The following is a 15,051-nucleotide window of genomic DNA, read 5'->3' as shown; positions in this document are numbered from 1 at the left end:
GACCCTTTGCCACATTTCAGGCTTCAAACATAAAGATATAAAACTGTATTTTTTTGTGAAGAATCAACAACAAGTGGGACACAATCATGAAGTGGAACGACATTTATTGGATATTTCAAACTTTTTTAACAAATCAAAAACTGAAAAATTGGGCGTGCAAAATTATTCAGCCCCCTTAAGTTAATACTTTGTAGCGCCACCTTTTGCTGCGATTACAGCTGTAAGTCGCTTGGGGTATGTCTCTATCAGTTTTGCACATCGAGAGACTGACATTTTTTCCCATTCCTCCTGGCAAAACAGCTCGAGCTCAGTGAGGTTGGATGGAGAGCATTTGTGAACAGCAGTTTTCAGTTCTTTCCACAGATTCTCGATTGGATTCAGGTCTGGACTTTGACTTGGCCATTCTAACACCTGGATATGTTTATTTTTGAACCATTCCATTGTAGATTTTGCTTTATGTTTTGGATCATTGTCTTGTTGGAAGACAAATCTCCGTCCCAGTCTCAGGTCTTTTGCAGACTCCGTCTGGTTTTCTTCCAGAATGGTCCTGTATTTGGCTCCATCCATCTTCCCATCAATTTTAACCATCTTCCCTGTCCCTGCTGAAGAAAAGCAGGCCCAAACCATGATGCTGCCACCACCATGTTTGACAGTGGGGATGGTGTGTTCAGCTGTGTTGCTTTTACGCCAAACATAACGTTTTGCATTGTTGCCAAAAAGTTCAATTTTGGTTTCATCTGACCAGAGCACCTTCTTCCACATGTTTGGTGTGTCTCCCAGGAGGCTTGTGGCAAACTTTAAACGACACTTTTTATGGATATATTTAAGAAATGGCTTTCTTCTTGCCACTCTTCCATAAAGGCCAGATTAGTGCAATATCTGACTGATTGTTGTCCTATGGACAGAGTCTCCCACCTCAGCTGTAGATCTCTGCAGTTCATCCAGAGTGATCATGGGCCTCTTGGCTGCATCTCTGATCAGTCTTCTCCTTGTATGAGCTGAAAGTTTAGAGGGACGGCCAGGTCTTGGTAGATTTGCAGTGGTCTGATACTCCTTCCATTTCAATATTATTGCTTGCACAGTGCTCCTTGGGATGTTTAAAGCTTGGGAAATCTTTTTGTATCCAAATCCGGCTTTAAACTTCTTCACAACAGTATCTCGGACCTGCCTGGTGTGTTCCTTGTTCTTCATGATGCTCTCTGCGCTTTTAACGGACCTCTGAGACTATCACAGTGCAGGTGCATTTATACGGAGACTTGATTACACACAGGTGGATTGTATTTATCATCATTAGTCATTTAGGTCAACATTGGATCATTCAGAGATCCTCACTGAACTTCTGGAGAGAGTTTGCTGCACTGAAAGTAAAGGGGCTGAATAATTTTGCACGCCCAATTTTTCAGTTTTTGATTTGTTAAAAAAGTTTGAAATATCCAATAACTGTCGTTCCACTTCATGATTGTGTCCCACTTGTTGTTGATTCTTCACAAAAAAATACAGTTTTATATCTTTATGTTTGAAGCCTGAAATGTGGCAAAAGTTTGCAAAGTTCAAGGGGGCCGAATACTTTCGCAAGGCACTGTACTGCACCACACCACACCACACGGCAGTGCACACACTCCTGAGGTCATTTATTTAGCACAGCGAGGACAATCTTTATATTATCGTTCATCAATTATTCAGAGACAGTTTCCATGAAACATAGCAGAGGGAAAGAGGAGAACATAGAGTCCAGTTTTCCTATTTTGTCTCTCGTTTAACAGACGTTGATCCTTAATGTTTGTCCTGTTATCTTTATTTCAGGAAAATCGTCATTAAATTTGGAGGGATGAAGAAGAAGAGGGAGACAGAGTCTTCAGAGGAGGGGTCTGATGAAGAACGTCCGCCTCGAAGATCCTTTAAAGACGATGATTCGGTGAGTCCCTCCCCCAGTCTCCAAGCTGCAGCACACAAAAGCCTTATGACGGTGTTATTGTGATTATTAAAGGCATGGAGTCCCTCCCCGTGTCTCCAAGGCTACAGTATGCAGGCTCTTTATGGCTGCAGAACTCTTATGACGGTGTTATTGTGATTATTAAAGGCATGGAGTCCCTCCCCGTGTCTCCAAGGCTACAGTATGCAGGCTCTTTATGGCTGCAGAACTCTTATGACGGTGTTATTGTGATTATTAAAGGCATGGAGTCCCTCCCTGTGTCTCCAAGGCTACAGTATGCAGGCTCTTCATGGCTGCAGAACTCTTATGATAGTGTTTTTGTGATGTTTAAGGCAGGGGTAGGCAAATATATGTATTTATCTATTGTAGTATTATTATTAAAAGGCATGGAGAGGCCATTTCCTCAGTCTGCAGAACGCAGGCCTTTATGTTTAAAGATTCATGTCATATAGACTGGTTCTTATGACAGTGTTGTTGTGATAGTTAAAGCCATGGAGAGTCCCTGTCCTTGGGCTCTCTTGTTGGCCATGCTGATGCTGAGTGGAATACAGGAGTCACAGCTGTGGTATGGAGTCAAAGTACACCGGGTGGTTCAGAGTTAGTTCAGGGTCTAACCAACTCAAGAATGAATAGCTCCAGTGTAATTTACTGTTGTTGTTGGTAGAGCTGAGGATTCTGTAGGGGTAGGCCTATTCTATACCTTGAGGACAGTCCTTATCCATAGACACTGGTGTTGAGTGAGGGGGACGATCTGCTCTGTTCCAGTTGACGGAGTATTCAGTGTGTGGGGATGAAAGACTACTCTCCCCCTGACTGTGTCATAGTATGGAGCGACTGGGGATTTACACCCCCCCCCCCCCCCCCGCCCATGTGTATGTATAATTATCCTCATTATCCCCCCCACCCAGTCTTAATTAGAGCTGTTTGAAGATGTCATTTAGAGTGATCCTCCAGTCCTGTCTGTTGCACTATAAGTGGTGGAGTTAGTAGACAGACAGCTCTGAGAACAGCTACAGCATCATCACCACAGGGGACCCCTCAGCCTGGGAGGTAACCTGACAGGCAGGGAAGGAGGGACCACTCAGCCTGGGAGGCAGCCTGACAGACAGGGAAGGAGGGACCACTCAGCCTGGGAGGCAGCCTGACAGGCAGGGAAGGAGGGACCACTCAGCCTGGGAGGTAACCTGACAGGCAGGGAAGGAGGGACCACTCAGCCTGGGAGGCAGCCTGACAGGCAGGGAAGGAGGGACCACTCAGCCTGGCAGGCCTGAGTCTTTTATGGTCAGCCTGGGTTATTCTCATCCACAGACACGTTATTAGTTTCAACTGAATGGTATTTAGTATCTCATTAAACTGTGGCTGTCATTAGCAGGGTCTCTCTTATGTGTTTTCCTAATGATAAGCACTAGGCATTCTTGAATGTCACACATATTGCTGCGGAGTGCATACAACACACAGACACACACTATTAAGAATAGACAGGACTGCCTTTGATGGCTGCCTACATATTAACCCAGTAAAACATAGGAAAAGAGTTATACTGATATTTTGGCTGTGCTGATTTGTACAATACAGAACCTCCGTAATACTAAACGTCTTTCCCTTACCCCCCCGTAGACGCGTCGGTCGAACCGCCAGGTGAAGAGGAAGAAGTATGCAGAGGAGGGAGAGGCCAGGGTGTCTGATGAGGAGGTGAAGGTCATGGTTAAAACCAAGAAGACCAGCACTGCTGCAGCACGCAAAGAGCCAGCACAGCAGCTGTTTGTGGTGAGGAGATACTGGCCTCGCCCAGGCAGCAATCAATAACTCTCAATAACATTCAGTTGTTCTAGACCAGTTGTTTCCAACTCCAGTCCTCCAGTACCCCCAAAAGTACACATTTTTGCTGTAGCCCCGGACAAAAACATCTATTTCAATTTGTAAGCTAATCGTCAATCCCTCAACGAGTGAGTTTGTCTGGGGCCACAACAACAATGTGTACTGTTGGGGGTACTGGAGGACTGGAGTTGGGAAACACTGTAAGACTGATAGGTTCTACAGTTTCAAAACATCTCAAGATTACATTCTTCATTGCTCTAGCATAGCCCTATCTAGTCTAATATGTGTGTTATAGCAGTACAATGCATCTCAAGGCCATACTTCATTCTGATATACATTGAACATACATGCAACTGGTGTGTGGAGAATGAAGGTTGTACATGGAGCTGTTAAAGTGGTTTGTTTCCATCTTGTCAATGCTGCAGGAAAACCCCAGTGAGGAGGATGCTGCGGTTGTTGACAAGATCATGTCATCTCGAATAGTCAAGAACGAGGTAGGATTACAATCATTATCTTTAATGCCACACTCACTCATACCACTCTTTGTAGTACTATAGTATTTTAGTTTAGTTAGTCGTACATCTGCTTACCATCTGCAATGTGGGTTTGATTGAATTCAACCCTCTGTCTTTTCCTACCATACACCGAGTGTACAAAACATTAAGAACACCTTCCTAATATTGCATCCCCCTTTTGCCCTCAGAACAGCCTCAATTCATTGGAGCATGGACTCTACAAGGTGTCAAAAGCATTCCACAGGAATGCTGGCCCATGTTGACTCCAATGCTTCCCACAGTTGGCTGTTGAGCATGAAAAACCCAGCAGCGTTGCAGTTCTTGACACAAACCGGTGCGCCTGGCACGTATTACCACACCCCGTTCAAAGGAAATTCAATATTTTGTCTGCCCATTCACTCTCTGAATGGCACACGTAGACAATCCATGTCTCAAGGCTTAAAAATCCTTACTTAATTAACCTGTCTCCTCCCCTTCATCTACACTGATTGGAGTGGATTTAACAAGTGGCATCAATAAGGGATCATATCTTTCACCTGGATTCACCTGGTCAGTCTATGTCATGGAAAGAGCAGGTGTTCTTAATGTTTTGTACACTCAGTGTATGAAGAGCTTTTAGTCTGTATCCTGTTCTATAATATTGGTTCCTCTTCTAGGTCGCTCCAGGAGTTATCGTAGAAGTGGAGGAGTTCTTTGTAAAATACAAAAACTAGTAAGGCATTCTTTTTCATTCCAGCTAAGATAATTGCATTCACATTTTTAAATGTTTTGTATTCAACCGAAAAAGCCAAATACAGTATGTTAAACAGAGCGATGTAAGACACAGCTTGTCATTACTAGTTCTTGCACTACCACTTTGAGATGCTTTTGACTGAACTCACATGTGACCTCATTGTAGTTTCAGTAGAACAAAATCCAGGCCAGTCTGAAATGAAGACTAATTTGGTGTGTAGTAGATTGTAAATCCTATACAAATGTAAAATGTACAAAATGGCACACAAATGGCACATTTAAACATAAAGTTAACATATATCCATTTGAAAGATGTACGACGTCATAAAAGACATTCAAGTTTTATTTGAAGTTTGTACTATACGTGTGTGTTCTCGTGTGTTCCTGACTCTGTGTGTTGTCCCTCGGTCTCTCTCAGCTCCTACCTCCACTGTGAGTGGGCCGTAGAGCAGCAGCTGGAGAAAGACAAGAGGATTCAGCAGAAGATCAAACGTTTCAAGATTAAACAGGCACAGAGAGCCCACTTCTTTGCAGATGTAAGACCTTTTCACACCAGTGTGTGTGTGTGTGTGCGCGTCAGTGTGTGTGTGTTTGCCTGTTTTGCGCAGGCATGTTTGCATGCATCTCTGTAGTGTGCTTTATGTTCATCCCACCCACCCATACAGTCATACAGTGTGTTTTTCCCCCCAGACTCCAGATGGTGGTTTACTGTCTTCCTGTGTGTTTTAGATGGAGGAGGATCCCTTTAACCCTGACTATGTCTTCCTGTGTGTTTTAGATGGAGGAGGATCCCTTTAACCCTGACTATGTCTTCCTGTGTGTTTTAGATGGAGGAGGATCCCTTTAACCCTGACTATGTGGAGGTAGACAGAGTACTGGAGGTGTCCTATTGTGAAGACAAGGACACAGGAGAGGTACGAGTGGGGGGGCTCTTTCATTCACAACAAATGACCTCCAATGGAGAGATGATTAGCCTGCCTTTTGTTGGAAAGAGAGAGAGACAGAGTGTGTATGTCTGTACATTGTGTGTGTGTGTATGTCCTTGAGTGTGTCTCATCTTCTCATTTGTAGAAGATACTATTGTAAAGCATGGGGTCATTCCATACATGTGTATTATGGTTGTTGTCTCAGCTACTTTAGCTGTGTAGCTACTAGTGTTGCTTGGTGTACCGGTACCACGGTAACGCCACAGTAAAACCACGGTACCAAAACCTCATGATACTTATGATACCAACATTTTACAATACCATAGTACCGTTTGATCTATAGAACCTGCTGTCCACTTCACTTTCATCAACATATCACGTGGCAGCTGTAATCAGCCAGCCTCACCCCCTACCAGCCCCCACTGTCCTGCTTCTCTCCGGCCCCTCTTCATGCTCATCTATTCCTCCATATCAGCTCGTGATGTCGATCCTGATGAGTCCTCTGTTGTTACGTTTGTTACATTGGAGCAGCACGCAGAGCGAGCAGAAAAGTTTGTACATTATATAATTCCATCACCTGTTATAACCAAGAGCACAGGCCAGTTTGATCTGACTTTGCAAGTTCACTGTCATGCAGCCTCTGAGTGTCAGAGAGGGAAAATAGAGCAGTGCTTCACGACAGGCATGCCTACAACTTTACAGCAAAGAAAATGGCTTGTCCCTAGGGATGTTACGTTGACCATATTACCGCCACACCTGCTGCAGTCGCGAGACATGACGACAGTCAAATTCCACATGACCGTTTAATCACGGTAATTATGCTTCTCCAAGCTCTGATACTGCTGATGGTCATTAATTGCCTACCAAACTTGCTAACTGCCTGGTACTCCGCACTCTATTTTCCCTCGAATCACTCTGACATCAATACAAATGTAGTTGAAAATCTAATCAAACACTTCATGAGGGGAGCTCATGTTGCACAACATTTCAATAAGCTATGCAATTGCGTGAGAACAGAGTGATGGCCTGTATTAAAAAGAGGAAGATCCCATCAGCTTTCTATAGGCTAGGCCTACTATATTTATTTCTCAACGTTCCTAATATTAAGCACATTGCTTCTCTTTACAACAGGAGTATAGCCTATCTGGCTGGCATGAAAATGAACCACGGGAAAAGCGTCCTCCATTCTCTATTTAAGTGCATAGCTGCCCCTGTTTTGATACAGGTGCATGATAATGGTCCATTCTAAATCAAGACAAATTTCAAACATATATTATTTAGTATATGTAAAGACAAGATTAAATCAAGAATAGTCTGCTGGGAGACAATACTAGCCTATCACTTGTGAATGATTCCCAGCTTCAGGCAAACAGCGCATTGTTTTTTTTGCGACTTTTTCAAATCATATTCGCACACCTCATATAGCCTAGCCCATAGACCTATATGTTTTGATAACATTTGTATCATAATTAAAGTGGCCAAATAACTTCTTAAAATGAAGCACATTCATCCACTTCTAAATGACATACATACGCAGCGCGTGAGATCAAGTTTGGGGAAGATCATTTTCACCATAAAAATGCACCTTTATAATAAAAGCAATACATGCATAATTGCATTTGGATTACTTTTGTGTTTCCCTGCTAATGGAACATTCACACTTATAGCCTAGTGTGCGTATTGCTGCGCTTATAATGTGAAGAAATAGCCTGATAGTTTATCAACATTTTAAGCTAAACATTCTCATCTGTTGCGTCAGGCTTATTGCTTAAAACAGATTTTTTGATGCTAGTGGTTATATTAATTTGGGATCTATCGCATCCCACAACTGTCCAAGACTATGTTTGGAATATTTATTTCTCACACAGAATAGAGTAGGTCGAAATTTGTACTATGGGGAATAGTAGATTGACATATGCTAATGCTTTTGCTGTTCGCTATGCCTACTCATCTTGTTGGCTGACGAAAGTAAATGTGGACAGTTCTTCCAATATCTTCAATATGCGCCTTGGTATTGGATAAGGATGCACGCAGTTGCGTGTCTGTCTTCACTTGATGTGTCTGTCTTCACTTGATGTGTCTGTCTTCACTTGAAGCCTGTGAGAAAGACCCGATCATATGACGGAGAGCCATGTGAGTGAGAGGTGCTTCAGCACACAGCCGGGAGAAGGGATTTATAATTAATCCATGCAAAAGGCATGGATTTTTTTAGGGGGCATTACGGCCACACAAAGGGGATGCAGCCGGGAAATTTGAGGCATTATTAACTACTTGAGTGAGAGACTGATGAAGTGTGTTCAGCCTGCGCAAAAAAACAAAGCAGAGATCATGCCTTTCATGTGACTTTTTTCAAATCGCATCATGCAGCCTTACAATGTATTAAAATCATAACATATAGCCCAACATTTGTATCACAACTAAAGTTACATTAATAACTCTAAATTAAGCATATAGGAGTACCTTTTTTCTTTGTAACCGCTCAACACAGAATAGAGAAAATATCCTTCCTATTTTATTCAGCTATGTTCAATTGTATTCTTCATACAGAATTCTAAGCAAATCTTGTCTGCTAAATGAACTAATGTAGCCCACAGCCACAGCACCTAACATAAGGACAACTCAGAGTATGCTATTCTGTTCTTCTGAAATAGACTACATTTTCTAAATATCATGTTTCTTTAGACCTGTCTAAAATAAATAATGGATTTATTGTGAAGGTGTAGGCTGTATTACATGGATTTATTAGACTTTTTCAAATGTATATTTTCCAAAGGTCAGCATCAGTGGCTTGTAGGCTATGTGTGGAAGCCAGGAGATGCTACATGTGATTATATTAATTAACGGTCAATTACCGTGAGACCGGCAGTTATTTGCTTGACAATCACCTGCTGACGAAATTTCATGACCACCACGGCCCTACTTGTCCCTAGACTGAACGGTTCAGAAATCCATTTCTTTCTGGTGCTCCTTAAATTCTGTTTGGTGTCCAGCGTTTCAAAAGTTGAGAGCAGTGTGTGTTTGTGTGTGTTTTTACGAGAGGGAGGGAGATTGAATGTGAGGAAGGGATGGAGAGTTTGTGTGTCTATTTTAACTGAAGAGTAAAGAAGGTTTCATGCAGTGTTTTCTCCTTACTGACACAATGACATGCAGATCATTATGCATGTGTGTTCCTTCCCCCCATTCCTCCAGCCAAATCACAGCTAGGCCTTTGCAAATATGAGGAAATCAGCCATTCTATGCAGTATTCTATTAAAAACTGAACAGTGTGAAGTTAAATTCATTATGTGTCGTATTGAGTAAAAGTGTGAATTTCAGTGGCAGGTTTTTGCGTAGCTCATGCGCAGGAGGTTTAGAAAACGGGGGGCTGGGCGAACAGGACGCTAGTGACAACACTAGTAGCTACTAAATGGTGAAGTTTCTATGTTTTTTTGTGTTAACTCACAACATCTCTCTCTCTTTCCCCCTCCCTCCTCCCCCTCTCTCCGTCCCTCTTCCCCCAGCAGGTGGTGTACTACCTGGTGAAGTGGTGCTCTCTGCCCTATGAAGACAGTACATGGGAACTGAAGGGGGATGTGGACCAGAGTAAAATAGAGGAGTTTGAGCTGCTGCAGGCAGCAAGGCCAGACTCCCGCAGGATGGTAAGCCCCCTTTATTCAACCTCCTTTCTCTTCTCTTCCTCTCTCTTCTTTTCTCATCTCTCTTCTCATCTTCTCATCCACTAACATTCTCTACCCCACAGGAGCGTCCCCCAGCCAGCCTGTGGAAGAAGAGGGATCAGTCGAGGGAGTACAGGAACAGTAACGTCCTCAGGGACTACCAGCTGGAGGGAGTCAACTGGCTCCTCTTCAACTGGTACAACAGGTCAGTAGGGCCCCCCTAAGGCTACACACACACACACACACACACACACACACATCTGTATGCTTGTGCAAACAAACAGCAACGCGCAGTGTTCTACTGCCCTGAACAGATTCTGACAGTCAGAAACACAAGGTTGTTCCAGACTTCAGATCCTAGGTTTCAGCTCTGTGGTTGTAGCATACTGCATCCAGCCAGAGAGACAAGGGCTGGACTGTCAGATTGCTAAGTAGTGCAGAAGAGAAGCCAGTGAAGCAGTGAGCTGACAGCATGTCTGTACCGAGACAGGGAGACACTTGCTCAGAGCCTGCTGACTTCTAGCTTGGTTTAGTATGCAAAACCTGTGAAGAATGTGGTTAATAGGTTTGGACGGTATGTCGTATATACCATACACCGGGGTATTTTGAAATACCAACAGTATGATTTTAGTTTAGATTTTTTTTTGGGTGGGGTTTGGGGCGCCCTAAAGCTCAGAGGGGTGCGTGCTACACCACTGCTTATAACTATCAGTTAACTATCTAAGATGTGCCAAATAAATGATCTCCTGCTCAGGGCGCCAGCTTTGCATTTGGTTTGCTAACTTGCTCGCAATGTGGCTAGCTTGCAAGATCACGCTCATTGGTTACAGCAGAGACAATCAATCCCCTCCTGGGTCAAGATCCCTTCTGCTTGAACTTTCTTTGTGCGTAATAATAAAAAAATAAATAATTATATATATATATATATATATATATATATATATATACACACACACACACACACACACTCACTACATGACCAAAATTATGTGGACACCCCTTCAAATGAGTGGATTCGGCTATTTCAACCACACCCGTTGGTGACAGGTTTATAAAATTGAGTATACATTGGCAGTAGAATAGCCCGTACTGAAGAGCTCAGTGACTTTCAGCGTGGCACCATCAACGTGGCACCATGTGTGTGTGTATGTATGTATGTATGTATGTATGTATGTATGTATATATATATATTTTACGTTTGGAAATAAATTGCGCCCATTTTGTGCACTGCCAGTAATACCATATACCCTGGTATGGTACAGGAACGGTATGAAGGTATGAAAATACTGCCCAACCCTAGTGGTTAATAATATTTCTTTAAAGGAAAGAACACAACAGCATAAACATGCAAAACAGTACAGGAAAACACTGCACTACGCCACATAGGCTATATGAAAAGATCGAAAGGTTGTCTGTCTTGCATTTTACAGTATCTTTGAAAAGAGGATGCTTTCATTGACTGAAGGTTTTCTTGGTTGTCTGTTTTGATTTGTGTCTTAATCTTAAAAATGTTTTTCATGAGGACATTTTCATTCACTTGTCTTTCAGTTTAGCTTGTTTGGTTTAGAGACTTTGTCACTGCACAGAGGTAGTGTGGATGTTACATTCTAAATGGTTTTCCTGTGTTGTGTTTAGAGCATGCTGTGATTTGGCTGAGTTAACATTATTAGCCTGTGTGCCTCTTGCTGCTGGTGGGGGGAGGGTGTCGCTCTCCATCTTTCTCTCTCTGTCTTCCTCCTCTTCCCTTCCCTTGCTGCTGGTGGGGAGAGGGTGTCGCTCTCCATCTTTCTTTCTCTGTCTTCCTCCTCTTCCCTTCCCTTGCTGCTGGTGGGGAAAGGGAAGAGGAGGAAGACAGAGAGAGAAAGATGGAGAGCGACAGAGGGAGACAGAGATATGGAGAGAGATCAAGGGAGAGAGAAAGATGGATAGTGACAAAGGGAGACAGAGATATGGAGAGACAGATCAAGGGAGACAGAGATATGGAGAGACAGATCAAGGGAGACAGAGATATGGAGAGACAGATCAAGGGAGAGAGAAAGATGGAGAGAGATCAAGGGAGAAAGCGAGTGAGTGTGGAACACATCCCAAATCATCTGTTTGTAGCCAGGCTGTAGTGTTGCCACTGGGACTGTGTTTCAGAGTGCTGTGAAGTTCTTAAAGGTCCAATGCAGCACTTATTTTTTTTTAAAATCTCTATCAAATTATTTCTCGGTAACAATCAAGTACCTTGATTGTGATTGTTGTCAATTAAAACGGTCAGAAAGAAACAAAAATAGCTTCTTAGCAAAGAGCAATTTCTCAAGCAAGAATTTCACTAGGACTGTCTGGGATGGGTCTGAGTGGGGAGGGGAAAACTGAAAACTAACTGTTATTGGCAGAAAGGTTCAGAACTCTCTTTATTGATCTATCAACTAATTTACTGTGATGTCACCAGGCAGGCCAAAACAACATCCCACCAAAACAGGCTGAAATTTCAGCTGGTATTTTCAATCAGCTCTTACACTAAAAGGGCATTATCATAATTTTCACAATTTCAGAGTATTATTCCATCATATTGTGGAAATATTTATAAAACACAGGAAAATCCTGTTTTTGACTGCACCAAGCATTTAAGATTAAGGAAAAAATTATAGGAAGCAAGTGGGAGTATCTGTTCTTTGCAATTAATGTCAAGATTCACTGTAACACCCCCACCCTCTGGACAACCAGATTAATGTTCTGCCTGAATACTAGAGGAAGGATTCTGTTCAGCCCAGTCTCATCACTTAATATCAATATCAGACAGGACCACAACTACTCTATACATTTTTTGTGACTGTAATGTCTCTCTCTCTCTTTCTTCCTCCAACCCCCCTCTCGCTTCCTCTCACTCCTTTCTTACTCCCTCCCTGCCCCCCACCCCTCTCTCTCCCTCTCTTCCTCCCTGACAGACGGAACTGTATCCTGGCAGATGAGATGGGTCTGGGGAAGACCATCCAGTCCATCACGTTTCTGGAGGAGATCTGGCGTGTGGGCATCAGGGGCCCCTTCCTCATCATCGCCCCCCTCTCCACCATCGCCAACTGGGAGAGGGAGTTCAGAACGTGGACCCACCTCAACGTTATTGTCTACCACGGCTCCATGGTCAGCAGGCAGATGCTGCAGCAGTACGAGATGTACTCCAGAGACACACAGGTAAACAACAACATAAATAAACAACACAAGATGTACAGTTAGGGTCCCACAGATTAACAACAATGTCAACAACAGATGGGTCCTTGACGTTTCAAAAAGTTGTTCTCTGATGAGGGGAGGTGGTGGTTGTCAAAAACAACAGCAAAAGGGCTTTGAAACCCGCTGGCAGCCAGCATCTCATAATGGGGACTAAGAACAGGAGATAATGTGATGCACATCATTAGCTGTGGAAGATGAAGTGAATCTCAGGTGTCTCTCTGTTCCATTCAAGTAATGACAGTATTTATATCAGGGAATAGTGACATGATATCAGAGATACTCAGTCGGACAATGAGATTTGTCCAAGGAGAGCTTGCAGGCCACATAATGAGAGAGAGATACTGAGATTGAGTAGCATGACTGTCATGTTCCAGCATGCCTAGTCACCTTACCCCTATACATATCTACCCCTAATGATCCAGTGTCCCTTCACATTGTAAATATGCTACTGGAACCGACCCTGTATATAGTATGCTTACTGACTTTATCGTGTTCTTCTTATTTCATATCTCGTGTGTCTTTGTTCTACCTTGTTATTTTTACTATTACATTGTTATTGATTAAAGCCTTGTTGGAGTCAGAGCTTGGAAGAAAAGACATGTCACTGTACTTGAGCATGTGACGTTAAAACTTGAAACTTGAAAGCAGGACTCAATTTAAAGGCATATGAGAAGGGTTTGAAGGGTGGCACATGTCAGGCGGTAGCCCTGGGAAAATGTTTTTTCTGCAGTTGTTGGCAGAGTAATGTGGAATGACAGACAGCGGTTAGGAGATCTTAGCATGCAAATATAACAAGGGAGGAGGGGAAGAACGGATGAGGGAGGAGAGGAAAGAGGAGCTGCCACCAGGCTGTCTCACTGGAAGACTCTGATGTCACTGTGGCGCCAAAGAGCTTATTCTTACAGCACGGCTCACCCCTTAACACACAGGAAATCACCTTAACACACAGGGAATCACACACTCCGCAGGATGTCTCACTAGATATGAGAATGGTAGGACCATCTTTCTCCAATGATTGATATCACTGATATTTCTTTACAAGGCATTATACACTCAACCATTGAGAATGAGAAAAGCTGAATGAATGGAAGAGTTGTATTGACTCCCTGTGTGTTTCTTCCTGGTTTCCCTCCAGGGTCGTGTGGTGCGGGGAGCCTACAAGTTCCACGCCCTCATCACCACCTTTGAGATGATCCTGGGCGGCTGTCCAGAGCTCAACGCCATCGAGTGGCGCTGCGTCATCATAGACGAGGCCCACCGCCTCAAGAACAAGAACTGCAAGCTGCTAGAGGGCTTCAAGCTCATGAATCTGGTATGTCCAAGTCACTGAGCATAATGTAGGGCAGAACTGAGCAAAGGGCAGAAATGCAGCCATTACAGCTTGAATATTTGAGATCCTAGGCCTAGTGTGTCTCCAATCAGTACCTTGTTGGTGTGTGGAGAGAAGCAGTGAAACGTGCCCTAATGGTAACCATCACTCTACACCAATCTGGTTGGATCTTAAGATAGTTTGTGATTGAGGTCTCCCCTCTCTCTGTAGTTGTGTTCAGTGGAGGCACAGCTTGTAGGTTGGAGTTCCTATGCTGTGTGTCTTGTATTGTTTCTAACTCACATCTCTCTCTTCCCTCTCCTCTCTCTCCAGGAACACAAAGCTCTCCTGACAGGGACCCCCCTCCAGAACACAGTAGAGGAGCTGTTCAGTCTGCTGCACTTCCTGGAGCCTCAAAGCTTCCCCTCAGAGAATACCTTCATGCTGGAGTTTGGAGACCTCAAGACTGAGGAGCAGGTGAGGCTGTGTGATTCTATCATGTGGTTGTTGGGTTCGTATCAAGTGTGTCGCTGTGAGTGTGTGAGTATTATGTTGTTGGGTTCCTATCAACAAAGTGTGTATGTGAGAAATACAGTGTGTTATAGTTTAGTCTCTGCCTGTTTGCCTGTGTGTGAGTGTGTCCTTTACCATCACTGATCATAATGAATATGATTATTAATACAGAAGCTAATTTGTTTTCATATGGTATCAAGGGACATGAGTGTGTTTTCCCCACTCACCCCACCTGGTGTTTGAACAGTGTGTCAGTGTGTGGAGATAATGATCCTGTTGGTACAGATGGAACTCTGAAGGAGAATAGAGCTCAGACAGACAGACAGACAGACAGAGCTGTTTTGGAAAGTTATGTTATGTTAAAGGCCTTTTAGCATTATGCTGATGTAATTACAGTTATTTAGAACCCCTATTATCAACCTCATGGACTTCATCA

At 43.4% G+C, this 15,051-nt stretch overlaps 1 protein-coding gene across 10 annotated transcripts in view; it reads left to right on the top strand.

Moving 5' to 3' along the window:
- Positions 1 to 15,051, top strand: part of chd9 (chromodomain helicase DNA binding protein 9) — a 131,309-nt gene that overhangs the window by 84,085 nt on the left and 32,173 nt on the right. For 9 of the 10 annotated variants that reach the window (XM_036980987.1, XM_036980986.1, XM_036980982.1 and 6 more), the window contains 11 exons: positions 1,804 to 1,915; positions 3,551 to 3,700; positions 4,177 to 4,245; positions 4,923 to 4,978; positions 5,417 to 5,534; positions 5,826 to 5,912; positions 9,425 to 9,562; positions 9,664 to 9,785; positions 12,511 to 12,754; positions 13,929 to 14,105; positions 14,436 to 14,579. In XM_036980987.1, coding sequence (XP_036836882.1) covers positions 1,804 to 1,915; positions 3,551 to 3,700; positions 4,177 to 4,245; positions 4,923 to 4,978; positions 5,417 to 5,534; positions 5,826 to 5,912; positions 9,425 to 9,562; positions 9,664 to 9,785; positions 12,511 to 12,754; positions 13,929 to 14,105; positions 14,436 to 14,579 — 1,417 coding nt within the window. The remainder of the gene's footprint in view (positions 1 to 1,803; positions 1,916 to 3,550; positions 3,701 to 4,176; positions 4,246 to 4,922; positions 4,979 to 5,416; positions 5,535 to 5,825; positions 5,913 to 9,424; positions 9,563 to 9,663; positions 9,786 to 12,510; positions 12,755 to 13,928; positions 14,106 to 14,435; positions 14,580 to 15,051) is intronic. The other variant, XM_021607705.2, reaches the window with a different exon arrangement.

This window comes from Oncorhynchus mykiss, chromosome 6 (assembly GCF_013265735.2).
Source record: "Oncorhynchus mykiss isolate Arlee chromosome 6, USDA_OmykA_1.1, whole genome shotgun sequence".
NCBI lineage: Eukaryota > Metazoa > Chordata > Actinopteri > Salmoniformes > Salmonidae > Oncorhynchus > Oncorhynchus mykiss.
Note: the sequence above shows the minus strand (reverse complement) of the source record. Positions and strands in the feature narration are given on the sequence as shown.